Raw genomic sequence first — 27,268 nt, forward strand, 5'->3', positions numbered from 1 at the left:
GCGTCCCACTCATTTTCAACATAAATTTATGTTCCCCTGGGAGCTTTAAACAAAAGGTAGGAGGGAAACCAGTAAGTACAATAAAACTAGCATACTGTCATAATAATCCAGCCAAATGGACAGTGAAATCAAAACTGCCTAAATTAAAAATGGCAGCATTAGAAGTTGTTAAAAGTGTGTGAAAATAGAAGTGTGCTTGCTTGTGTCTAAATCAGGATTTGCCAGCCTAGCTCCCATGAAGGCTTCCAGCAGTGCCCCAGACTCTGATCTATCTATCTTTTTTTAAGTAATTCTCTTGCCCTCCTAGCAAGAAAATTGTGGGGCAAAATGTGCAGATATCTTCTAAGCCAGGGTTTCCCAGACTTGAGTCTCCAGCTGTTTTTTGGACTACAGCTCCCATCATCCCTAGCTAGCAGGACCAGTGGTCAGAGATGATGGGAACTGTAGTCCAAAAAAGCCTGGAGGCCCAAGTTTGGGAAACCCTGTTATAAGCAATTTCTCTGAAATGAGAGTAGGTAGTGTTTTTCCTGGTATACTGAGGAATGCTCCCTGTTAGTAGACAGCATCATCAGTATTCATTGTTACGTTTATATCCCACCTTTCCTTCAAGGAGCTCAAGGTGTCATACATGGTTCTTCTCTCCATTTTTGTCCTCACAACAACCCTGTTGAGCTGAGAGACTCGGAATGATCCATATTCACCTAGTGAATTTCATGACAGAGTGGGGATTTGTATCATGGGTCCTAGTCCAGCTCTCTAACCACTCCTGATCTCCATAATTGGGACTAGCAGAGCACAGCGGACTACCTGTGGTAAGCATAAGGTGCTTGTCACTCTGATTTTGTTTTACTCCATGTTCCCCATGGACCCTCGTACCTACGGGACCGCCTCTCCTGGTATGTCCCACAGAGGAACTTACAATCTTCAAACAAAAACATCTTGGAGGTCCTGGGCCACGGAGAGGTTAGGCTGGCCTCAACCAGAGCCAGGGCTTTTTCGGCTGTGGCTCCGATCTGGTGGAACGCTCTGTCACAAGAGACTAGGGCCCTATGGGACTTGACATCTTTCCGCAGGGCCTGCAAGACACAGCTGTTCCACCAAGTCTTTGGCCAGGGCACAGCCTGACTCCCTACTTTGGCAATCTTCACAGAACTCTAGCCCAATGGTTGCCATCAATTTGATTTGAATTAATTTTATAATGAAATGATTTTAGAGTGTTGTATTATTTTATTGTTAGCCGCCCTGAGCCTGGTTTCGGCTGGGGAGGGCGGGATATAAATAAAAATGTATTATTATTATTAGCCATTTTGCCACGCCCAATCCATTGCAACTATTCTGTTTCTGGTGCCCCCAGTATTCAAACCAGTCCAAAAAGGTTGGCAACCCCTGGCCTAAATGATCAAACCAGTTGCTGGTGCTGTATGCTCATTCTTTCTCATGTAACTTTTGTCTTTTGCCCGCCCAACAGAGGAGCACTGATTCATGGGCTTTTCATATGTACCTAAGAAATTCTCCATTTTTTGTGTATCTGGTGGAATGTGCTTCGTGCCCCAGGGCAGTTGAATCTGGCTTTGGTTCTAGAGGCTGATCAGTGATCCCAAACGATGAACTCTGGTCTCTCAGAGGAGGTGCATTGGCATCTAGAACAGGTTGGACACCATTGCACTCAGGCCCACCTCACGGCAATACCTCCATCTTGTCAAGATACAGCTTCCGTTTAGTGGTCCTCATCCAGTCCGCTCAACACTCTGTTGCCTCGCTTGAACGAAAAAAAGAAATGGACATGCCCTCCCAACATTTTCCCGATGGAAATAGGGATGCCCTATTCCATAATAATAAAGGGACGCGGGTGGTGCTGTGGGTTAAACCACAGAGCCTAGGACTTGCCGATCAGAAGGTCAGCGGTTTGAATCCCCACAATGGGGTGAGCTCCCATTGCTTGGTGCCTGCTCCTGCCAACCTAGCAGTTCGAAAGCACATCCAAGTGAAAGTAGATAAATGGGTACCGCTCCGGCGGGAAGGTAAACGATGTTTCCGTGCGCTGCTCTGGTTCACCAGAAGCGGCTTAGTCATGCTGGCCACATGACCTGGAAGCTGTACGCCGGCTCCCTCGGCCAATAAAGCAAGATGAGCGCCGCAACCCCAGAGTCGGCCATTCTGAAGTAAATCAGCCCTGAGTGCTCACTGGAAGGACAGATCCTGAAGCTGAGGCTCCAATACTTTGGCCACCTCATGAGAAGAGAAGACTCCCTGGAAAAGACCCTGATGTTGGGAAAGATGGAGGGCACAAGGAGAAGGGGACGACAGAGGACGAGATGGTGGGACAGTGTTCTCGAAGCTACCAGCATGAGTTTGACCAAACTGCGGGAGACAGTGGAAGACGGGAGGGCCTGGCGTGCTCTGGTCCAGGTTGGTCACGAAGAGGCAGACACGACTAAACGACTCAGCAACAACAACATAATGCAGCCACTGTAGTGCACCCACTGGCTTTTAACTAAAGAAAAATCTGAATTGATCAGTTCCTGAAAGTTCCCGAAAGATAAATGGAAGTCTTGCTTCAGCTTCAGCTTCTGAGCAAAGGGGAGATCCCAGTGTCAGACTAGGACCCGGGTTTCAAATCCCTGTTCTGCCACGAAGCCTGCTGGGTGACCTTGGGCCAGCTACTCTTGGCCCCAACCTACCTCACAGGGTTGTTGAGCATTCAATGAGGAGGTGGAGAAACACCTTGAGCTCCTCGGACGAAAAAGGTGGGTTTATAATTTAAGTCGATCCATCACAAACTATCAGGCTCCACTGAAAGTCACAATGCAGTGAGCTAGTTCTTGAGTTTCACAGAGATCTCAGGCTGGATGTTAAACAGAAATGGTGGTGCAAAGATATTGCTGCTAAAGGGCTGTTTGCAATCCTGACAGCTTTAAGATGGTGGTTCGGAGAGAACCGAAAGTAGTTTATTGCCAGGGAAAACGTTTTTCTGCTTGCATGGAGGCATGCTAGGACAATGGAGCAAGGCACCCCTCTCCCCTTGGAAATATGAAAGCCAGCGGTCACTCAGAGCTCCCTCTCTAGCACAAGTCAGAACTCGATCGTCATGCCTAGAGCAGTATCTTAAAATTGAATTAAAAGCCCATGAATCTAGGAAGTGTATGTTTCGGTTAAGAGACGAAGAAACACTACCGATTTGCATGTCCTCAAACTGCTGGCCAAAGGTTTCTCAGAATTTGGGCCATTCACCTGTTGCCTGCTTTACAGGGTGTTTGAGAAGGAATAGAATTGTTCCCCCTAAAATTGGTTCTCTTCCCACCCCATTAGAAAATAACAGAGCAGCTTCTTCTCATATTTATCACAGCCGAATTATGGCCCCCAGGATGTTGTCATGGCAACCTTCCGAAGGCAGCAGGGGGAGTTCAGGAGATGGGGTCAGAAACATGGGTTGTCAAAAGGGAGGGGAGGTTTGTTGGCAGCACAGCGAGAAAATGACTGCACAGGAGTAGAAGCAGAGCTCAAAGCAGTTCAGGAGGAGAAAAATGAAGAGGACCAAAGTATATTCAGCAATTGCGCTGTGGCTGGGTTGTGCAAGTGAGCTTTCCCCCCTTCTAAGGCTATCTTTTAAAAACCAGCTTCATCCCACTGGGTTTTGTTCAATGTAGCACGAAGCAAAACATCTCTCTTTCTGTGCACAGCAAAGGATCCTCCACCCGCTAAATCTGTTCTGTGGGGTTCCTCCAATGCTCTGGAGAAGATTTGGGGAAGGCACAGGGTTCGTGCAGAGGGTCAACACGGTTGAAAGCTGCTGAGAGATCAAGCAACAGCAGCAGGGTTGCATTCCCCATGGCACTCTCCTGAAGAAGACCATTCAGGGCAACAAATGCCAATTCTGTCCCAAAATGGCCCAAAATCAGACTAAAATGGGCCGGCCTGGTCAGTTTCTTCCAAGAGCACCTGCAGCTAGACTGCCGCTACCCTCTCTAGACCCCGAAACAGGTGTTGTAGTTGTGAATCCATCTGCCTCCATTTCCCTTTTTTAATGTCCATCTGCTTTCATGGAAGTGTGAGCACAATGCAGACCCTCCATGTGTCCCTATTATTCAGGGATAGTCCCAGATTTACAGAAGCTATCCTCGTTTCTGATTTGATCTCAGAATGTCCCACTTTTCCTCAAGGTATGCCTATTTTCATCAGAAAAATGTTGGAGGGTAGGATAGGACACCCCTATTTTCATCAGAGGGTATGGTGTTATGTGACCCCCGAGCCAAGGAGGTAAGTAACTATACAACCTTTAGAAGACATCTGACGAGAGCCCTGTACAGGGAAGTTTTCAAATATTTAATGATTTACCCTATTTTTTGCTCCATAAGACTCACTTTTTCCCTCCTAAAACGTAAGGGGAAATGTGTGTGCGTCTTATGGAGCGAATGCAGGCTGCGCAGCTATCCCAGAAGCCAGAACAGCAAGAGGGATTGCTGCTTTCACTGCGCAGCGATCCCTCTTGCTGTTCTGACTTCTGAGATTCAGAATATTTTTTTCTCTTGTTTTCCTCCTCCAAAAACTAGATGCGTCTTGTGGTCTGGTGCGTCTTATAGAGCGAAAAATACGGTATTTTGTTTGTTATATGTACTGGAACCCGCCCAGACGTCCCTTTTTTTACCAGAGAGATGTTGGAGGGTATAACAATGGAGTTTAGCTTTGACTGGATTGTGCTGAGTGTGTGTTGGTGTGTGTTTTCATACCTAAACAGTAATCCCAGGAGCACCAAATGCTCTATTATTATCATCATTATCCTGTGATCACCACTCCAAGAACATAATTGAGCCACAAACAGATTTTGGTGGCTATCCAAGTGCCACACAAAATGGTTGTAGAGCACCATCTGCTGGGTATAATGGAGAAGACATTCCTTCCTGCTAAACCACCATTCTTCCTTTGCCTGTCGAGGGTGCTTTTTAAAACACTGTGTCCATAGGTACAAGAGTCTCCCTTCTGTTCTGCTCACATTAACTACCTCTAATCAGTGACGTTTAAAGAATAGCAAGACCTCCTGTGGCATGAGACAAATGAGGGAATCTGTTGTGGTCAGTTTACTAACACAGGGAAGCCAATATAGAAAAGCAAATTACCATCTTGAATGAATGCTTTGTGCAGCAGGTGGAGAACAGCTTTCAGCAACGGGTCCTCTGGGAAGCGGAAATTCTTGGTATGAAAACTGAGAGTATACAAGAACGTCCCTGTTTTCATCTATGAAATGTTGGAGCCTACAGAGCTTACTCTGGCGATATTATTATTTTTCCCCCAGCATGAATGTCTAGACCTCAGTAAAAGCAGTATTTTATTTTTTTTAAAGAACACGAAGCAAGCATTCCATCCCAGTTCCTGACAATATGTTATTTTCAACTCTTATCAACATAAGCACATCCACTGTGAGATTAAATACTACCTAACACCCAGAATGCTACTAACATGAGTTTGACCAAACTGCGGGAGGCAGTGGAAGACAGGAGGGCCTGGCGTGCTCTGGTCCAGGGGGTCACCAAGAGTCAGACACAAAGATTAAACAACAACAACAAACAACCAGAACAACGCTTGCTGGTGGCACCTTTGCAAGCAGAGAGACAGCTGGAGTAATGGTTAAGGTGTGGGACTAGGACCTGGGAGACCAGAGTTCGAATCTCCACTTAGCCATGAAGCTCACTAGGTGACCTTGGGCTAGTCACAATCTCTTTGCCTAACCTATCTTACACTCCAGAGTTCCAGAAAGACATCTTCTTCTGCTTCCTTGACTATGCAAAAGCCTTTGACTGTGTCAACCACAGCAAACTATGGCAAGTTCTTAAAGAAATGGGAGTGCCTAATCACCTCATCTGTGTCCTGAGAAATCTCTATGTGGGACAAGAAGCTACAGTTAGAACTGGATATGGAACAACTGATTGGTTCAAAATTGAGAAAGGAGTACGGCAAGGCTGTATATTGTCTCCCTGCTTATTTAACTTATATGCAGAATTCATCATGCGAAAGGCTGGGCTGGATGAATCCCTAGCTGGAATTAAGATTGCAGGAAGAAATATCAACAACCTCAGATATGCAGATGACACAACCTTGATGGCAGAAAGTGAGGAGGAATTAAAGAACCTTTTAATGAGGGTGAAAGAGGAGAGCGTAAAATATGGTCTGAAGCTCAACATCAAAAAAGATCATGGCCACTGGGCCCATCACCTCTTGGCAAATAGAAGGAGAAGAAATAGAGGCAGTGAGAGATTTTACTTTCTTGGGCTCCATAATCACTGCAGATGGTGACAGCAGCCACGAAATTAAAAGACGCCTGCTTCTTGGGAGAAAAGCAATGACAAACCTAGACAGCATCTTAAAAAGCAGAGACATCACCTTGCCAGCAAAAGTCCATATAGTTAAAGCTATGGTTTTCCCAGTAGTGATGTATGGAAGTGAGAGCTGGACCATAAAGAAGACTGATCGCCAACGAATGGATGCTTTTGAATTATGGTGTTGGAGGAGACACTTGAGAGTCCCATGGACTGCAAGAAGATCAAACCTCTCCATTCTGAAGGAAATCAGCCCTGAGTGCTCACTGGAAGGGCAGATCCTGAAGCTGAGGCTCCAATACTTTGGCCACCTCATGAGAAGAGAAGAGTCCCTGGAAAAGACCCTGATGTTGGGAAAGATGGAGGGCACAAGGAGAAGGGGACGACAGAGGACGAGATGGTTGGATAGTGTTCTCGAAGCTATGAACATGAGTTTGACCAAACTGCGGGAGGCAGTGGAAGACAGGAGTGCCTGGCGTGCTCTGGTCCAGGGGGTCACGAAGAGTCGGACACGACTAAAGGACTAAACAACAACAACAACAATCTTTCACTCTATTCAGCTCATTGAAATACACATACACACAATGTCTGTGGCAGCAACTGTCTTCTGAAGGTTCCTCGGGCGGAAGGTTTGGCAGCCCTGGTGAAACCAACCACCCCCTGGTGGCAAACAGTGTCTCCTTCTCCCCTCACAGTTCTTCCTCTGGAAACAGCTCCCTTCTGAAGGCTGCTAGGGCTGGAGGATAGGGCAAGGCAGGTGGGAAAAGCCATTATTTATCTTCTGACCAACACTGACTCTCTCCCCTCACAGTTCTTCCTCTGGAAACAGCTCTGAACCTCACTGTTTTACCAAGCATTTCACGTGCACAGTGCAAACACACACGCCCAGAACACGCATTACGGATGAAATGCGAAGCTCAAATCTTTTTGAATTTTGCATATTAGAGCTTTATAGGGATGTTGAATAACACCATAGCCATGAATCATGAAAGAGAAGAATTTGGTTGCTCCTGCTATCTCTCTGCCTCCATGTTATGTCTAGCTGATCCTTCGTCTCTGACATTATCCTGAGCATTCGATGATAGCTCCTTGTACTGAAACCGAACCAAAGGCTGATCCGGCCCAGAACGCTCTATTCTCAAAGTCAGCAGCTCTTTTAAGTTCTCAGCCAGAAATCCCTGCAAGCCTGTGGCTGGTGAGAGAGATGAGCATGCAATGGCATCCTGGATCATTCTAGAAAACATATAAGTTATGTTTTGCTTGTGTTGGCCCATTTCTGTCTGCACCGCCTGCTACTTAGGAAAAGAATGGGGTGATGACACATTCTTCTGCTGCCTATTCCTTTCACAAAGAACCCGGTTTGAGAGGTGAAGGCTGCCTCACATTGCCCCGGCAACCCTACAAAGCTAAGTGGAGGGTCTGATTGTTCTGCCTGAGCAGAGTTGTGTTGGTATTTCAAAGTCTCCCTCTCACCCCAAGCGCAGCTGCCAACACACACACCATCCAGCAAAACACACATCTACCTTCTGTTGCCCTCATTTCCATCTCAATAGCTTCCTCTCCTCTGGCCCAGTCTCTATTCACCCTCTTCATGCTTTTTATTCCCCCACCCTGTCCCGAAAGGAGCAGCTGGCCGGCCTGAAATGAAATCCCCTTTTAAAATTCCCTCCCGGCTCTCTTCTGGAGAGTTGATTGGAGTGCAGGCTGGCTTCCTAGAGACCATCACACTCCTCCCCTCAGAAAGACCAATAGGATTCTGTAGCTGTTCATTGGCTGCCTCTGTTGAGGAGCGAGTAAATAGGATTTGCAGACAATGTGACAGCTGTGCTGGGGATGCCCTATAAATTAAAGGGAGGGCAGAAGGAGGGAAATTTGAAAATATTCTCAGAGAGACAAGATGAGCCTGGAGGCGGCAGATAGCAAAGCTTCATGGATGACGACAGGGGCACCCAGGGGATGCAGCTGGAAGAAACCACATCTGGAACAGCCAAAACGTCTGGTCTACAAAAAGGTACATGCAAAAGGAAAGAGAGTGAGAGAGAAGCTGTGTTGGCAAAGGTCTAGAGGTGGGTTAAGTATGGGCTGACGTGGTTGTAAGGAAGGCAGAGACGGAGGGAGACAGAACTGAGCAACAGGTGCAGTTCTGCAGGATATTCACTGCAATCCCCATTGAAATGAACCGTTGAGAAAGAGCGAGGCTGTGATCTTGTGCATCTCTGATTTATTTCGGTGGGGATTACTTGGGGGAACTTCCCACCCAACTGCATGCCCATGTTGATTAGTGAGAGGGGATTTGGGATATGATATACAATGAAATGAAAAGAAATTCCAAATATACATTCCCAAAGAAACCAGAGGCTTTTTTATTAGGGATAATAGGAGATGAAGTGAGAAAAGAAGACTGCGAATTATTCTTGTATGCCACGACTGCCACAAGGATTCTTGTGGCCCAAAAGTGGAAATCCCAAGAGTTACCAACCCTAGTGGAGTGGCAGACAAAATTATTCGAGTATACTGAATTGGCAAAAATGAGTTATAAAATTTGAGACCAAAAAGCGACAAAGTTTGAAGAGGAGTGGAGTAAATTTGTTGTGTATATACGAAATAACTGTAGAAGTTTAAAAACTGTAGCAGGGCTAACATAAATCTTGTGATGTATATAGAATGTAATTAAGAATCTGCAGGAATGGATGTAAATTGGGAAAACCGAAGCAGGGAAGGAGGGAAGTCCGGGCGCGAAATTGCGCAGGGTAAATAAGAAGATAAAAAAGGTTGAATGTTAAAGTTTAACTTTAATTTTGTTTTGTTTTTGAAAATCAATAAAAAAGTAATAAAAAATTAGTGAGAGGGGATATTATTTGGATTTTCTGATTCAGGCACTTCAGTGTTTGGGGCCAGCTTTGGTCAACTGCTCCCCCTGTTCCCCAGTTCTTCTCTTCCGCCTTTTGTCCTTGCCCAGCACGACAAACAGCTTCCTAGTTAATTCCTCTAGTGATGCAGGAATTCTTCATCTGCAGATCATCAAACCGCTAATGGAGAAGAAGCGAAGGAATCGAATTGCCCAGTCTCTCAACCAACTGAAGGCTCTCTTACTAGGTGGCCCCAGCCCAGGTAACAAGGTAAGGAGCCACGTTTGGTGTCTCCCCATAACCCATAATAACACATCCCACTGGGGATGAGAGGGCATCCACCATCAAGCTTCTGTATGTATCTAACATGATAAGCTTCAACTTTTTACTTTATTATTATTTATTAAATTTGTATGCCGCTCTATACCCGCATGTCTCAGGGCTATTGCAACATAAAATTAGAAGATAAAAACACAAAATTCATAATAAAACAAACAGCACAATAACCCTCCTCCCCAACACATTTAAAAAGGGCATCGGATGTCAATCAGCCAAAGGTCTGGCTAAAGAGGAACGTTTTTGCCTGGAGCCTAAAGGTGTATGATGAAGGTGCCTGGCAAACCTCCCTGGGGAGAGCATTTCACAAACAGGGAGCCACTGCAGAGAAGGCCCCGTTCTCGTGCTGCCACCCTCTGCACCTCTCATGGAGGAGGCACACGTTGAAGGCAGAGACAGGCGTTGAAGGCGTCTCCACCCCCATCGTTCTGCCCGGACACTGAGGTCCAGCGCCAAGGGCCTTCTGGCGGTTCCCTCATTGCGAGAAGTGAGGTTACAGTGGTGCCTCGCAAGACGAAATTAATCCGTTCCGTGAGTCTCTTCGTCTTGCGGTTTTTTCGTCTTGCAAAGCACGGCTATTAGCGGCTTAGCGGCTTTAAGAAAAAGGAAACAAACTCGCAAGAACTCGCAAGACGTTTCATCTTGCGAAGCAAGCCCATAGGGAAATTCGTCTTGCGGAACGACTCAAAAAACGGAAAACCCTTTCGTCTAGCGAGTTTTTCGTCTTGCGAGGCATTCGTCTTGCGGGGCACCACTGTACATGGAACCAGTTAGAGGGCCTTCTCGGTAGTGGCGTCCGCCCTGTGGAACACCCTCCCTTCAGATGTGAAGGAAATAAGCAGCTATCCTATCTTTAAAAGACATCTGAAGGCAGCCCTGTTCAGGGAAGTTTTTAATATTTAATGCTGTACTGTTTTTAACACTTGATTGGGAGCTGCCCAGAGTGGCTGGGGAAACTCAGCCAGATGGGCGAGGTATAAATAAATTATTATTATTATTATTATTATTATTATTATTATTATTATTATTAGGGCCTCAGAAGGCGATCTCAGGGTCTGGGTAGGTTCATATGGGGAGAGGCAGTCCTTGAAGTATTGCAGTCCTGAGCTGTTTAAGGCTTTATAGGTCAAAACCAGTACAGTGGTACCTTGGTTCTCAAATTTAATCTTTTCCGGAAGTCCGTTCCAAAACCAAAGCGTTCCAAAACCAAGGCGTGCTTCCCCATACAAAGTAATGCAAAGCGGATTAATCCATTCCAGACTTTTAAAAACAACCCCTAAAATAGCAATTTAACATGAATTTTACTAACGAGGCCATTGATCCATAAAATGAAAGCAATAATCATTGTGTTGTACTATAAAATAAGCCAGTATTGTAGATGATAAAAATTTAAAGTAATTGTTTTTCTTACCTGCACTGTCATGATCTGGATGGGGGCTTTTATCCATTTCTGCAGTCACACAATCAATCAGCAGCTGAACTGGGTTCCACACAGTCCCAAAAACAAATTAACCGAAAAAGCCTCAAAAAACAAAAACGCAAAATAAATAGCAAAAACAAAAGTGCCAAACTTAATCTGTCAAACGGACTTCCGGAATGTTTGAAGACCAAGGCACAGCAGCTGATTGGTGCAGGCGCCCCAGAAACAATAGCCGACAGCCACATCGGATGTTCGGCTTCCGAAAAACGTTTGGAAACCAGAAGACTTATTTCTGGGTTTTCGGTGTTTGGGAACCAAGGCGTTTGAGAACCAAGGTATTTGAGAACCAAGGCATTTGAGAACCAAGGCATTTGAGAACCAAGGAACCACTGTACTTTAAATTGGGCCCAGAAACTAATCGGTAGCCAGTGCAGTCGTACCAGGATTGGTGTAATATGCTCAAACCATCTTGCTCCGGTGAGCAACCTGGCCGCTGAATTCTGCACTAGCTGAAGTTTCCGAACTGTCTTCAGTGGCAGAATAAACTTGTTTCTTCATATTCTCTCCCTCTTTCTCTCAGGATCCCTGAGAAGTATAGTTGTGTAAGCCGAGCTTAAGGATATAAGGGAGAATTCTTAGCACTCTCATCAAACTGCAAAGTATTCTTTTAGGGAAGCCAGCAGAGTTAAATTGGTATGACACTGAAAGAGGTTTGTGGTGCAGATATAGGTTCCTCCTATTCCTTCCTGCCAGGCAGCACCTACACAAAAGGATCTTTCATTTCTTTTTTTTTGTATTCTGAAGACAATCAATCCCACTGGGTAACATGCTGGATATCAGTGCAGCGAAATGCAAAACCCAAAGGCTCACAATTTGAAGCTTGGAGTATAGGACACTCTCTCCCAGCGTTCAAATGACAGTTTGGGAGAAAAGTTCCAGTAAAAGAAAATGCAATATGAGTTGCGGGAAGATAGTCTCATTTCATTCACTTTTGAGACACCACACTAGAAAACTTACCATATTTTTTGCTCTATAAGACTCACTTTTTCCCTCCTAAAAAGTAAGGGGAAATGTGTGTGCGTCTTACGGAGCGAGTGCAGGCTGCGCAGCTATCCCAGAAGCCAGAACAGCAAGAGGGATTGCTGCTTTCACTGCGCAGCGATCCCTCTTGCTGTTCTGGCTTCTGAGATTCAGAATTTTTTTCCCCTTGTTTTCCTCCTCCAAAAACTAGGTGCGTCTTGTGGTCTGGTGCGTCGTATAGAGCGAAAAATACGGTGCATTGAACTTCCTTCAAAAAACCTTCAGAGCTGTGGTTTCATGGAGTGTGCTGAGAATGTTTTAAATCAGATATCCCTGCCTTCTTATTAGGAATTACCATTCCCATGATGCTTCCATAGGGGACTGTGAAATTTAAAGTGATTTCAATCTGTGATGCGGATGTCCCTCCAAGTTCACTGAATAATAGTTTCTTCGAATTACCAGCTCTCTTTGTTCAGTTGAGAGTAGTTCCTGTCCATGCCAAATTCTCTTCTTTCTACTCTTGCAATGCCCACTTCTGCCCGGTTCCAAGCCAGTCTCCAGTTATCCTCTTTTTTTCCCTCCCAAAAGCCTCTTCCTAATTCTCGCATGGACAAGGCAGCTCTTCTAGAAATGACTGTGCAGCGGATTCAAACATTGCAGCTAGCAGGTGAGTTGTAGGTCGGAATGGCTTATTGCAATGTACCATAGTGAAGATGGATAACATGGAGCGAGTTGGGTGTGATGGTTAGGGTGGAGACCGGGAGTGGATCTACACACAGGAAAAACCCACTATAAATAAGTCAGAAATTCAGTCGTGATAACGAAAGGGGGGGGAAGATATTTTTTTGGCTCCCCAGCGCCATCTGGTGTTGCATGTTTGTAACACATTCAAAACACTTTTTTTGACTAATGTAGCTGAGTCCCAGTGTTCAAATCTCCGCTCACATATGCAGCTCACTGGGTGACCTTGGGCCAGTCACCATCTCTCAGCCTAACCTACCTCATAGGATTGAGGGAGAGTCATGAATGCCACTTTGAGTTCATTGGAAGAAAGGTGGAATAGAAAAGCCATAATTATAATTATAACAATAATAACAGAGAATCATTTAAGTCGCTTAAGGATTGAGTTCACTAGGCACATATTACAAAATTTTATCTAGATTGCAGGTGGGCCTGCCAGGAGGTAAATGGAGCAGGATTCAGCTCCTAGATCATTACAGCCTATAATCACAATTCTTCGCTTAAAAGAATTAAAAGTATGCAGCCAAGCAAGTTGGATTCTGCAGCCTGTATAAATGATGTGAATGGGCAAATCTGCATAATTTCTCTCATTCGGCCCTGTTAAGCTACGCAAGACCAATTGAAATCTTCAGTCATCCTCTCTGGTTTCTGATACTTCCGCTGGCATTACCCACATACTTTCATCTGTGAGAGTTAAGGTCAAGAAGTTGCTGCAAACAAAGACCCAAGGGTATGTAGCCAAAAGCAAGATCAGAAGGGACTGGACAGTGGAGGAATGGCGGAGACTGTCTCCCCAGCCTGAATCTTTCAGAGAAGAGGAAGACAGTATAGATTTGCAACAGTGGTTTGCGGGAGGTCATAGCTCAGAGGCAGAAGAGGGGAGAAGCTGGGAAATAATGAGAGAAGAGGAGAAGGCAGAGCCAAAGCAGCTGGCTGACATGTTATCACTAGAAAGCATTCCAGACCCCCTTCTCCCAGAACCCGGTGAGCGTTGAAAGTAGGAGAGCAAAGGACTCAGAGGCAAATGACGCTAAGCGGCCACCATCAGGTGGGTGGTGCTGTTGACAACTGAGGAGAGAAGGGGGGTGGAGATTACTTGGAGTAACGCCATTACTCCAAGAGGTTGCATTTCTAAGCCACTCTCTGTGAATGTTGAATAAAATACATTGGTAAGAACTCTCCTTCTCTGTCTATTCCTGGCAGCCTACTGTGGGGGGATCAGATTCCCTGATGCCTGACAGAAGGGCTTTTTCTCCTTCACGTTTACACTGTGAATCACTGACATGCTCACCTCCCAACTGATTGCTGATTTAATGATCAGTATTGCCCCATCTCCATACCTTAGGCAGGCTGTCGGCTGTTTTCATTGTTTCAGGTGTCACTTGTATCCATTTAAAATTGAATTGGGGGTTAGGCATGTAATAGGAATTTTGAGGTCTTAGATATATGGTAATGTTCATAAGCATACCAACCAAGCACGTACATAGATCAGCACAGGAAGACCGACCTGGAACCATTTTGATTCCTAAACTGAGCAAATGTTTTCTCTGCAAGGTCAAAGTGGGAAACGTCCCCATTGCCTCTTTCCTCACAAATCCTGTCTTAAGGGCACATTTAAGATATGAATAGGGTGTGAGCCTGTGACCTGGCCCAGGAACTAAGTATTTATCATTACAAAAGACTGGCCAGGCTCCCCAGGCAATCCAATCAAGTAACCTGCCAGACAAGAGATAAACAAGGACAGGAGAAAAACAACATTCAAATTTCTGTTTTAAGACCGCCTTTTCTGTGATGTAGGTATGATGTATCTGAGGGGTGGTCTTAGGTTACACCCCTTCTGTGATGTATGTATGTATGATGTTTCTGGGGGTGGTCTTGATCTACAGGGTGGCAATTTCAAAAGTCTTTATAAGGCCTTGCGCGCCATTTTTCTGGGTTCCTCCTCTCTCCTGTGTGTGAGGGGAGCACCCTGTTGCAACAGATCAATAAAGATCAAGCTTACTAGCTGCTTTGCTTTGCAATATTCTCTGGTTGGCCTCTGTTATTCTCTCCTACCAAAAGGCAACCTATGTAAGGACTCTATATGGGCTCTTGGATACCCCATAAGGGAAAAGGGCAAATTTTTGTTTGCAACAGGCAAAAACATGGAGGATAAGGCTGTCAACGACTAGTCACGATGGCTCTGTATGCACTACCTCCTAAACCAGAGGCACCTGCCTCTGAATACCAGAGCAACAGTGTGAAAACGGACTAGTGGTGTAGCATGGGTTGCCAGCACCTGGGGCTGTGTGGAGTAGGGTGGGTGGAAGGCAGGGAAACGGACGGAGTACGCATGCACAGCCAACTGCCTAACGCTATCCGCGTCACCCAGGAGGTCGCAGCCACAGAGATAAGAAAAGACGAGGTGTTCCATTGTCTGGAGAGGTTAATTCCTGGTTCGCATGGAGAATACGTTTTTAATGGAGCCTAGCGATGGAAGTGCGCAGCTGCGTTGAAGCAGCACTAGGTGTTGAAATTTTGCGCCCCCTAACAATTTTGCACCTAGGGTAACCACCCTTGAGCCCCCCACTGAACAGAGAAGAGCTTTGCGTCTGATCCAACAAGGCTCTTTTAAGTTAAAGGAAATCACACAGCTTATACCCCAGGCCCCTTTCTCCTCAAGACATGCAGATGCATACATTTGATGGATGCTTGACTTGCCTCTCTCCTTTCATCTCTCCTTTGTATGTTCTTTTTCTCTCCACAGTGGCAGAGGACAAGGGCTTTCATACAGGATACTCCTACTGTGCCTCTCTTGTCCAAGCCTTCCTCATTTCAGAGACACAGCGGTATCTGAATGCTGTCAGTCAGTCAAGCTCTTCATCCAGACGCCCCTCTGGGACTTCACTGGCAATTTCTCCACCAGCATCTAAGCTGGGAAAGGTCTCCAGCTGGAGTGAAAAGTGCCTCGCTTCCCCTGGCTTTAGGTGTTTTGAAAGGTCTGTTCCTTCTGGGATCCTGAACAGAACAGGGTCCCAGGTATTCTGGAGACCCTGGTCTACTTGAACCTCTTTTAACCTATATATAAGGAAATGAGGGCAGAAAGAATCCTGTGTGTACTGGAGCCTCTGATTTATTTGGCTTTGGGGAAATATTTTCAGGAATTTTTGTGTGCCTGTGAAGCTCCATGGAGGAAAGTATTTGTGTCCTTCTTGTTCTGTCCACCTTGTCTTATGATCCATTTCCTGCTGTGTACATAAGTTTTTCCCGTGCTGCTTTCTGTGGTTCTACATCACACTGTTCTTGGTGTTGTTCATGTGTATTAAATATAAAAGCTTGAAGAAAAGGAAAATTATTTGTAAATAAATGCTTCAAAAATACAGAATGATGTAAGAATTTTCATTAGCTATATTGTTTGGCCTTCTCCTAAGTGGGTCAAATGTGCCCTAAATAACTGAAACTGCAAGACTGTCATCTTGTTTGGGAGGAGCTTTGTGGTGTGGCATTGATATGGAAGAACACCAGTGCCTTACCAATCGTCTGCACTTCATTTGCAACTGGAATATAGTGTTTGCTTTCCACCATCGAGCCCAGAAAACGTTCAAGTTCCCAATATGTATCGCCCACACAGAGGGATACAAAGGTTTGGACAAGCCAGTGATTGCAGATGGCAGAATAACAGCAGATATGAAGCAATTGTGCTTCCTGTTTTGTCTGAATCCATGTTACACCCAGGGCTATTTTTAAGGCAGTATCTACCCCCGTTAGCTGCCATTCCTTCTTCTGCTAGGAACCATTGAAACTGCAGTTTTGTGAAAAATTATCAGCCCCCCACCCGCCCCATTATGTACTGAGTTGAAGAGGATCCAAAATGCAGCAGTCTGATTGGTCCTAGAACAATAGGATCCAAAATGCAGCAGTCTGATTGGTCCTAGAACAATAGGATTCAGAATGCAGCAGTCTGATTTGTCCTAGAACAATAGGATCCAAAATGCAGCAGTCTGATTGGTCCTAGAACAATAGGATTCAGAATGCGGCAGTCTGATTGGTCCTAGAACCATGCAGCAGTATGATTGGTCCGCAGGAGCCACCCAATCCAGCTCCAGGTGGAAGTGAATCCACAACCTGATTGGCCTACAGGAGAATCCCGGAATTAGCCAATCACGTGCAGCCCATTCTGTAAATGATGTATATAAAGCAGATATTGTGGGGGAACTTCCATTCCTCCTCCCACTATGAGCTGAATAAAGAGCATGAAATCCACTCTCGACTCCGAGTATATTTCACCCCCCAAAAAAGAAAACACTACGATTCCCAGGATTCTCTGGGGGGGAAACCCTGTTAAATTGGTATAAAACTCGCATAAATTTGTAGTTGTCGTTGGAAATGCTTGTCACTGAGGGGAAGGAGACCCTCCAAGATCCTGGCTCACCAGCCAGACATGTCTTTCCCCCAAGCCATAGGCTTGAAGAAGTGGACTGGTGGTCTGGATCTATTAGAAACACAACGGCTGCCTCCCAGCCGAGCTCCCTTTGCAGCGGAGGACTAAGGGGAGGCGAGCTGGGAAGCGAGCGGAAGCCACCCGGCCTAGAGGGGCCGGAAGTGCCTCTGCCGAAAACAGGAAGCTGCTCCTGTTAAGGGCGGAAGCGAAGCCAAGGTGGGCGGAGCCGGCGGGAGGGGAAAGAGCCCGTGCGCTTGGCTGGAACCCAAGATGGCGGCGGGGATGTACCTGGAGCACTACCTAGACAGTAAGAGCGGGCGCGGGGCTCGGGCGGGACGCGGCTCGAGGCAGGCGGCGCAGGCGGCTCCCGGGAGGCGGCAGAGGCCCCGAAAGCCCGCAGTCGGGGGAGGGGGGGGGTCGAGGGACCTCGTATTCCTACGTGTGGGTCAGTTCACACGTTACGGCAGCAGCCGACCCGGGTTCGCCCTGGTTCCTTTTTAACAGGGCGCTGCGGCTTAATCCCTCAATGTGCTCCGTGGTTCCAGTTCCTTCCCTTCGGGTGCGTTGTCTGTTTGAGTTTAGACCTCATTCTATTTTTCAACCCCCCAGAAGGAAGGGTGGAAGAAAGGAACTGCTTGATATTGGCATTGGTGAAATTTAAATGTAATAATGTTTGCAAATTCCACAGCCCCTCCCTCCTCTTCCCACATCCACAGTTTGGCTCTGCCCTGCTTAAAATATGGTAGTGCACTCAGATATTGCTGGACACAAACACCCGCTTTACAAAAAGCACACACACAACCACCATTGCAGTTGGTTAATGTGTGTGTGTGTGCGCGCGCAAGCATGCACCGAAGTGGCGAATCGCAACACGCGCAGTCGTAGGTTGCGTTTACTTCAGGATGCGAACGGGACTCTGGAACGGATCCTGTTTGCATCCTGAGGTATCACTGTATTGACATGTGTTTTAATCTGTTTTTTAGCTTATAATTTATTTTAAGCATTTTTGAATTTTTTAGATCATTTTACTGATAATGTTATTGTTCTGTTATTTTTAAAAATGCTTTGATGTTTTATTGCGGTCAAGTCTCGTGAAGTAAATAAACAAAATGTGTTTTAAGGTGTGCACATACAAATGTAAAATATGGTTGAGGTAAATGTGGGTATCGTATGAGTATGCTAGTCAAAGAGCCGAAATTGGCTGCAGCTTCATTTCAAGTATATGTTTGGTTAGGAAACCTGAGTTTGTTAACACAAGAAGTGGCCCTTTCTTTCTCTTGTAATGCAGGTAAAGGTAAAGGGACCCCTGACCATTGGGTCCAGTCGTGACCGACTCTGGGGTTGCGGCGCTCATCTCGCTTTATTGGCCAAGGGAGCTGGTGTCTGTCCGCAGACAGTTTTTCTCGGGTCCTGTGGCCAGCATGACTAAGCCGCTTCTGGCAAACCAGAGCAGTGCACAGAAACGCCGTTTACCTTCCCGCTGGAGCGGTACCTATTTATCTACTTGCACTTTGACGTGCTTTCGAGCTGCTAGGTTGGCAGGAGCTGGGACCGAGCAACGGGAGCTCACCCCGTCGCGGGGATTCAAACCGCCGACCTTCTGACCAGCAAGTCCTAGGCTCTGTGGTTTAACCCACAGCGCCACCCGCTTCCCGTGATGCAGCTACTTGGCTTTAAATGGTGTAAAATTCACCCTGTAGCTATTCAGTCAACATGGAGTTAATGTTGAGCGTACAGTAAAAGAAAGTATAAATGAAGGTGTAGGAAAGAAGTAACACAGGCAGGTCCCCACCAAGCTGATCTTCTTCTCCATCTCACACTTTCCCTCTTTCTCTAGGCATTGAGAATTTGCCCTTTGAGCTGCAGAGAAACTTCCAGCTCATGAGAGACCTGGACCAACGAACAGAAGGTAAGTTTGCAAAGCCTCTGCTGATTGAGATTGACTATGTAAGTCTTCTTTGACACACATTGAAGAACAAATAAACCTGGTGTTCGTATCCCTTTCTGTTTGGTGTCATGCCGGAGTGGTCTGCTATAATGCTGCACCCTACTTTTCCTTTCAGATCTCAAATCAGAGATTGATAAACTGGCCACAGAATATATCAGTAATGCGCGGACGTTGTCTTCAGAGGAGAAACTGGGGCTCCTCAAGCAGATCCAAGAGGCCTATGGGAAGTGCAAGGAGTTTGGCGACGACAAAGTGCAGCTCGCAATGCAGACGTATGAGATGGTACGAGGGGGCCTGATGAGGTGGGGCTTTTTGGACAGTCTTTGTGAAGAGCCTTCATCCAAGCAGAACTGTATCTCTTTGGGCAGTTGCTTTCTGCTGCCATTCTCTTTGCCTTTGTATAAGTCTTTGCTCTCTTGGTGGCTGGGGACATATTACCTCAAAAATAACGCTCTCCCCCTCTTACCGTGTCTGCAGGTAGATAAGCACATCCGGCGACTGGACACGGATCTCGCCCGGTTTGAAGCTGACTTGAAAGAGAAGCAGATAGAGTCAAGTGACTATGACAGCTCATCTAGTAAAGGCAAAAAGAGTGAGTTATGGTTTCTGTAGAAGTGGCTAACATGAGGGTGGCAACAGGGGCAAATGAAAGATGTCCAGAAATGGTGATAGTAAAATTTCAGTCTTCAGGACAAGTTACTATGAAAGAAAGACCCCTTGCATCCCCCTAAATCTGTTTTGAATTTATAACAAATCTAGAGAGGTACGGAAGAGGAAAAATTACTAAGTATTTCCTTCCATTTTGCAGATGGAACTCATTGGGTACCATCCACACAGTTGCTGCCTGACTCCACCCAAACTCATAGTGGGGGGAAATGCTAATAGGTAGACAAGGGGGGAAATATTTCATAATGGGTGACTTGAAGCACGCTTGCATTGGCAGGGTAAATGTACATCTAGGCTGCAGCAAAGAGACATTTTCATACAGTAAGTGACTGTGCCTTAGAACAGTGAAGTCAACCAGGAGGGAAGCCTATCTGGTGCTATCAAATTGAACATATTTGTAGGCGAAAAGTTGTGTCGACGTAGAATTTGATGTTAAAAGAAGACACTTCTAAGAAGAAGAGAGGATTGGTTAAAACAAAGTTAAGGAAGAGATGCCGACACCAAATTATTATTTGTATGCTGATCATCTGGGTGGCCCCAGCCACTCTGGGCGGCTTCCAACAAATTAAAGCATCAGACACAGTAAAACATCGAACATTTAAAACTTCCCTAAACAGGGCTGCCTTCAGATGTCTTTTAAAAGTCAGATAGTTGTTTATTTCCTGGACATTTGATGGGAGGGCATTCCTTAAGGCAGGAGCGACTACCGAGAAGGCCCTCTGCCTGCTTCCCTGTAACCCCACTTCTCGCAATGAGAGAGCCGCCAGAAGGCCCTCGGAGCTGGACCTCAGTGTCCGGGCTGGACAGTGGGGGTGGAGACACTCCTTCAGGTATACTGGGCCTGTATAGACCTTGCTCCCACCTTGACCCGCTCTATCCCATCATAGGAAGTAGCAAGTACTCATAGAATCATAGAGTTGGAAGAGACCACAAGGGCCATCGAGTCCAAAGTACTGCCAGGAGGTTATTTAAAAAGCATTGTAATAGAAACTCCAATTAAATGTATCCCACAGGAAAAATGCACAAATGAACCTGAGAAATTGTAATTGTGATTTACTCAATTCAAGGAAGCTATAACAGGCAGGAAGGCTTCCTTTTAAAAAACTCTTGCATGTATGTTTTATGGTTATGTAAGTAGCAGGCGAAATTCTGAATATTAAGTGGCATATAAATGTCTGAAATAAATAAAGTAGATTCTGCCGCAGAAACAGATTGGCAAAAATAGCATTAGGAAAACAAGAGATGCTGAGGGAAAATCCACATAGCTTCTGCAAACAGAAGTCCTGCTGTAGCAACCTTTTAGAATTATCCTCTAATGGAACAGTGTCTGGGTATAGAACATAAAATAGAGTAGACGTAAAACGAGAGTTTTCAGAATAGAAGGGAAGCAGTGAGGTATTCTACAGGTCTGCTTTGAGACCTGCACTGTTTGACTTGTTCATAAATTATCTGAAATCCTTTGTGAACAAGAGGGGGAAGCTAACAGATGACACCAAATGATGGGTTCTAAAGAACTTGAAAACCAAAAGGATCTCTCCAGATTGGGCAACAATGAATGCCATTTGATATTCATTGCAAGTTAGCGCAAAATGATGGCCATTGGGGCAGAAAATCTTAGCCACATACACTAATGAAGTCATAACTAGTTGTGACTAACCTGGAAACGGCTCTTAAGACCATGGTGGATAGTTGAATGAAAACATGAACTCAGTGTAGTGGCAGTGAAAACACCGTATTCCACATTAGGAATTTTTGTGGGGGATGACTGCTATACCTTTTAATACCAGCTACTAAGCAGCAGGGGACGCGGGTGGCGCTGTGGGTAAAAGCCTCAGCGCCTAGGGCTTGCCGATCGAAAGGTCGGTGGTTCGAATCCCCGCGGCGGGGTGCGCTCCCGTTGCTCGGTCCCAGCGCCTGCCAACCTAGCAGTTTGAAAGCACCCCCGGGTGCAAGTAGATAAATAGGGACCGCTTACTGGAAGGTAAACAGCGTTTCCGTGTGCTGCGCTGGCTCGCCAGATGCAGCTTTCTCACACTGGCCACGTGACCCGGAAGTGTCTCCGGACAGCGCTGGCCCTCGGCCTCTTGAGTGAGATGGGTGCACAACCCTAGAGTCTGTCAAGACTGGCCCGTACGGGCAGGGGTACCTTTACCTTTACCTTACTAAGCAGCAGTGGGAAATGGCTCTTCTTTTCATGCCAGGCTTTGCCTGTGGATTCCCTGGAGGCATCTGGGCAGCTACCAGGAGAAGCAGGATGCCAGGCTAAGGTGGCTCTGTAAACTGATCCAGCAGGCTTTTTTGGTGTGCAGTGAGATTCACATTTGGCTTAATTTATTCAGATTGCTAATGCTGTGTTCCAATGTGGGGAGGGGGAGAGATTTATAGAGCTCCAAATTGTTTTTTTCTACAGAGATTTGAAAGCAATCTCTATAGGCCAAATAAGCTCTGTTTGTCCCAAAGAGAGGTACTTGATTTGCCCCCCTTTTGTCCGTGTTGTGCACACAGAAGGCCGGGTCCAGAAAGAGAAGAAAGCAGCCCGTGCTCGCTCCAAGGGGAAGAATTCTGACGAGGAGGCGCCAAAGACAGCCCAAAAGAAGCTGAAACTAGTCCGCACGTGAGTGGGAAGAGGGGGCAGGCAGAAGGCAGGGATCTGTGTTAGTAGATGTTACCAGTCTCGCCCAATGTCAGCTCTACTCCATTCTAGTACCAGCCATGGTCATTGTTGTGCCCAGAAACTCTGGCAGACTAGGTGGTCAGTTTTCCTACTGGTGAGGATTGTGAGAAGTGCCAAGCTGGCAAGTTCTTTATTTCTTAAGGGAGACCAAGGTAGTTGATTCCAAGGGACACGGGTGGCGCTGTGGTCTAAACCACTGAGCCTCTCGGGCTTGCTGATCAGAAGGTCGGCAGTTCAAATCCCCGCGATGGTGTGAGCTCCCGTTGCTCTGTCCCAGCTCCTGCCAACCTAGCAGTTCGAAAGTACACCAGTGCAAGTAGATAAATAGGTACCGCTGTGGTGGGAAGGTAAATGGCGTTTCCGTGTGCTCTGGCTTCCGTGATGGTATTTCATTGCACCAGAAGCGGTTTAATCGTTATTGCCACGTTACCCAGAAAGCTGTAGACAAACGCCGGCTCCCTTGGCCTGAAAGCAAGACGAGCGCCGCAATCCCATAACCGCCTTTGACTGGACTTAACCGTCCAGGGGTCCTTTACCTATTACCTAGTTTATTCCAGAGTGAGGTGGGGGTGAAGGGGACGTTTTTTGATTGCAGGGGCCTGAGAGAAGTCTCCACTGATGACTTACTAACTCTGTTTTCCGTCCTGAAGCAGCACAGAGTACGGGATGCCTTCGGTTACCTTTGGAAATGTTCACCCCTCCGATGTGCTGGACATGCCTGTGGACCCCAATGAGCCCACCTACTGCCTCTGCCACCAAGTCTCCTATGGGGAGATGATTGGTTGTGACAACCCTGATGTAAGAGACTCTCTTGGGAGTTGAGGGTGTGGGGTGAGAGGGGCTCAGCTCTGGGGCAATGTGAACAGCTGCAGATGCAGGGAATCTAAAGGGCCTCATGACACCATTGTGGAAGTCAGGATTCTGAAACTAGAATACAGTGGTACCTCGGGTTACATACACTTCAGGTTACAGACTCCGCTAACCCAGAAAGTACTTTGCTTCAGGATGAGAATAGAAATTGTGCTCCGGCGGCGCGGTGGCAGCAGGAGGCCCCATTAGCTAAAGTGGTGCTTCAGGTTAAGAACAGTTTCAGGTTAAGAACGGACCTCTGGAATGAATTAAGTACTTAACCTGAGGTACCACTGTATGCAGTTTATAACTCAGGACATTGTTGTGGCCTTATTTGAATCATCATCATTTGTATGCTGCCTTTCCAAAGTTAACTATGCTGAAGAAAGCTTGCAACATGAAAGCATGTACATAATTACAGCAATATAACAAAAGTAGTCATGAGCATAAATAAAAATATCTCTGTAAGCATACAGAAAAATAAACAATCCCCAAATAAATCATAAGGTTTAAGAATAAAGATACAACCCCCCCCAATAACAGCAAAATTTATGCATCTCCAAAATTAAATCTTGACACCCCCCCCCCAACAAAAAAAAACCCTAAACAATACTCCACCCCAAGAGTGCTTTGCAGGACTCGCAGCAAAAATAGCTTCTGGCATCTTCAGCAGCCTCAGCTTTTATAGCTGGAGTCAGTCCAGCCCCTTCCTCAGGCCAGCTGAAAAGAGGAGGAGCAAAGCAGGGAGCCGGCCCTGCAGGACTCGCAGCAAAGCTGGTTGGTTGCAACTGGCTAAATGCCCTCGCTGAGACAGTATCCGTTCTTTGTTACGACGTAGAAGCTGCACTCGCTGAACTGGTTGACGGATTCTTCAGCAGGGATGATTCCACTTGTGTGTGTATTTCTAATGTGTGTGTGTGTGTGTGTGTGTGTGTGTGTGTGTGTGTGTGTGTAACATATCTTCAGAGTACAGGGGGCAGATGAGCCCCATAGAGATAGATAGATAGATAGATAGATAGATAGATAGATAGATAGATGGACTGTTAAGCAGCTTTGGGAGAGTCAGGAGCAAGGGAGAAGGGAATGTTCATTATGGAGTAGAATTACATACTGATCCTTTACAAAGACAGTGATGGCAAACCATAAGAGGGAGGGAAAGGGCTTGAAAGTGAAGCTCTGAGAAACCCCAAACAGTTCTAACATGGAGAAGAGACGAGGGGTCACTAACATTAAGCTTTTGTGCTCTTTATCCCTTTCCCCAGTGCTCCATTGAATGGTTCCATTTCGCTTGTGTGGGCTTAACAACAAAGCCAAGAGGAAAATGGTGAGTGACTATTTGCTTTCTACAGTCATACCTTGTGTTGTGTCTGCTTCATGTTGCGCCTTTTCGTGTTACGTTCCGCAACAACCCAGAAGTACCAGAACAGGTTACTTCTGGGTTTCACCGCTCGCGCATGCGTAGAAGTGCTAAATTGTGCCGCGCACAAACACGGCACTTCTGGATGCGAACTCTTCGAGTTGCGGATGTGCCTCCAGGATGGATTATGTCCACAACTCAAGGTTCCACTGTATAGTGCATGGGTAGGCAAACTAAGGCCCGGTGGCCAGATCCGGCCCAATCAGCGTGTTTTTACATGAGTAGAATGTGTCCTTTTATTTAAAATGCATCTCTGGGTATTCGTGGGGCCTACCTGGTGTTTTTAAATGATTAGAATGTGTGCTTTTATTTAAAATGCATCTCTGGGTTATTTGTGGGGCATAAGAATTTGTTCCACCCCCCAAAAATAATAATAATAATAGACCTGCCCCCACAAGGTCTAAGGGACAGTAGACCAACCGACGTGGGGGGAAATGTATATTGGACTTTTCTGGCAACACAAATGCTTTAAAAGGTTAGATGCAGTGACTTGCAAAAGCTCAGAACCAGAGAGAAGGTTGTTTTTGTTGAAAAGAGGCAGCATCTCCAACCTTTAGTTGTATTTCTCTTTTGTGGAAAAACCATTTTCTTCCAAATGCTCCATGCAGTCCTGGCAGACTGTTGAAATCCAAATTCTTAAAAAACAAACAAAAAGGCTTTACATATTTTTGAAACCTAGGCGCAGCATTGAAGGAAATGTATGAATAGGACCATCCTATGATAAGATGAAAAATCTGAAATGAAAAATCCAGATGACATCACCAATTAACATAAATTATGCTCTACTGGAAAGTTTTCTTTCACTGTCTTTCCTTAAAACAATGTTCCCCCCCCCCAACTTACTACAATTCCCATCATCCCTTACCACTGGTACTGCTAGCTGGGGATGATGGGAATTATAGTCCAGAAACAGCTGGAGACCCAAGTTTGGGAAGCACTGCCTTAAAGGAACAGGAGCATCTGAATAAATGCATAGTGGATTGTACCCTCTAGGTCAGACCAGACTGTCTCCTACTTTTAGTGACACACAGAATCCAAATTGTTTTCCTACCCTGCCTCCAGGTAATGCAATTTTTGTATACAAATTTACTCAGTTTGCATAGCACCTATTACCGTATTTTTTGCTCTATAGGACGCACTTTTTCCCCTCCAAAAATTAAGGGTAAATGTGTGTGAGTCCTATGGAGCAAATGCAGGCTCCTTGGCTTCAGCGATAGCAACGCGAAGCCTCTGAAGTGCAGAGGGAGTGCTCCCTCTGCGCTCCGGAGGTTTCGTGTTGCTTTCGCTGAAGCCTGGAGAGCGAGAGGGGTCGGTGCGCACCGACCCCTCTCACTCTCCAGGCTTCAGGGATAGCCGCCTGAAGCCTTCGGAGCGTAGCACGAGTTCCCGATGCGCTCCGGAGGCTTCAGGTTCCTTTTGCTGAAGCCAGGAGAGCAAGACTCTCCTGGCTTCAGCAGAGAGGGAGAGCTGCACAGCGCCCCTTCAGCCAAGCGGGAGGAGAAATGGAAGGGGCTCCATTTCCGCTGCCGCTTCGTTGAAGGGGCGCTGAGCAGAGAGGGGGAGAATTTTTTTTAACTTGTTCTCCCCCTCTAAAACAAGGTGCGTCCTATAGAGCGAAAAATATGGCATATTACTTGCTTTTCTGCTTGCAGAATTGGGAATTTCTTAATACGCAATTCTAGATGCCTTTTCGTTCTCAGACACCATTTGTCTTGTGATTACTGCTTTTGCCTTGTCTCCCTGCTACAGGTTCTGCCCCCGCTGCTCCCAGGAGAGGAAGAAGAAATAAAACCTGCGTGTTCTGAGGTCCAGATGTGGTTACCAGAACACCCACCCCTACTCCTGGGCTTCAGCACCCTTCTCCCAGTTCCTGGGGTTTCATAGTTAGGGGGTGGGTCTCATCCTGGGTGAGCAGAGCTACCTGTGAATGGTTTGTATCCATATGATGGTTCCTGCGTGTACTGAAACACTCACGGCTTCCCAGTTCCTCTGTGGCGGCAACCCTTGAGGGGGAAGATGGAGTAAGCCTTCTTCGTTCTTACCACCTTTTACCCTGCATAGGTTCCAAAGCTTGCATTAGCTCGGAGGAACCCAGACTTGTTGGTGGAAGAAGGAACGACACCTGAATAAGAGAAGAAATAAAACATTTCCTCCAAAAATTTCTCATTTGTGTCCCAGAAGAGGGGCAACCAAGTCAACCCCCTTGTTCAGTAAACTTGGGTGAGAAGATGGGCCTTCCCTTTCCCCCCCACGACATTCCATTTCTCAAAGGGAGCGGAACCCTTTAGAGCCAACTGGAATGGATCTCGTTTTCTTCGTGAGGAGGAGCGCCCCCTGCCTGCTGAATGAAGTGTTTTGTGGATTTTTAAACGGAGGCCATCCAGAATTCACTCCTCTCTCGGTGGTGCTTGTATTGGGGGAAACCCCGTGTTGTAAAATATGGCATTAAATAAAGTCAATTCAACAAACTTTGTAGTGATTCTCGGTTGTGAGTCGAGGGGTGGGATTCAGAGAGCTGATGGTGGTCAGCAGGCAACTCATTGATGGAAGAAGAGGCATCTTCAGCACTTAAGAGTTCTAACTTGCCCGTCTTACCTGCAGTGGTTGTTTCTGATAC

General features: G+C 46.2%; 2 protein-coding genes across 5 annotated transcripts; both read left to right on the forward strand.

Annotated features, from left to right (window-relative positions):
• The first annotated feature begins 7,977 nt into the window (after positions 1-7,977).
• LOC114587973 (transcription factor HES-5-like) lies at positions 7,978-16,041 on the forward strand. Its single transcript, XM_028712878.2, has 4 exons — positions 7,978-8,322; positions 9,329-9,430; positions 12,525-12,603; positions 15,424-16,041. Exons 1-4 carry the CDS (start codon positions 8,209-8,211, stop codon positions 15,720-15,722), a joined length of 594 nt encoding a protein of 197 aa, XP_028568711.2. The 5' UTR covers positions 7,978-8,208; the 3' UTR covers positions 15,723-16,041.
• Positions 16,042-17,274: 1,233 nt separating this feature from the next.
• On the forward strand, positions 17,275-27,119 carry ING4 (inhibitor of growth family member 4). 4 transcript variants are annotated; one of them, XM_028712654.2, is made up of 8 exons: positions 17,275-17,404; positions 18,935-19,006; positions 19,161-19,327; positions 19,523-19,637; positions 22,217-22,325; positions 23,036-23,183; positions 24,497-24,558; positions 26,401-27,119. In XM_028712654.2, exons 1-8 carry the CDS (start codon positions 17,368-17,370, stop codon positions 26,438-26,440), a joined length of 750 nt encoding a protein of 249 aa, XP_028568487.1. In that variant the 5' UTR covers positions 17,275-17,367; the 3' UTR covers positions 26,441-27,119. The 4 variants fall into 4 exon arrangements, with proteins under 4 accessions (XP_028568487.1, XP_028568488.1, XP_028568489.1 ...); XM_028712655.2 differs by having other exon boundaries at positions 23,039-23,183; XM_028712656.2 differs by having other exon boundaries at positions 22,220-22,325.
• The last annotated feature ends 149 nt before the right edge of the window (positions 27,120-27,268 follow it).

The sequence above is a fragment of the Podarcis muralis genome, chromosome 17 (genome assembly GCF_964188315.1).
Source record: "Podarcis muralis chromosome 17, rPodMur119.hap1.1, whole genome shotgun sequence".
NCBI classification, from domain to species: Eukaryota; Metazoa; Chordata; class Lepidosauria; order Squamata; family Lacertidae; genus Podarcis; species Podarcis muralis.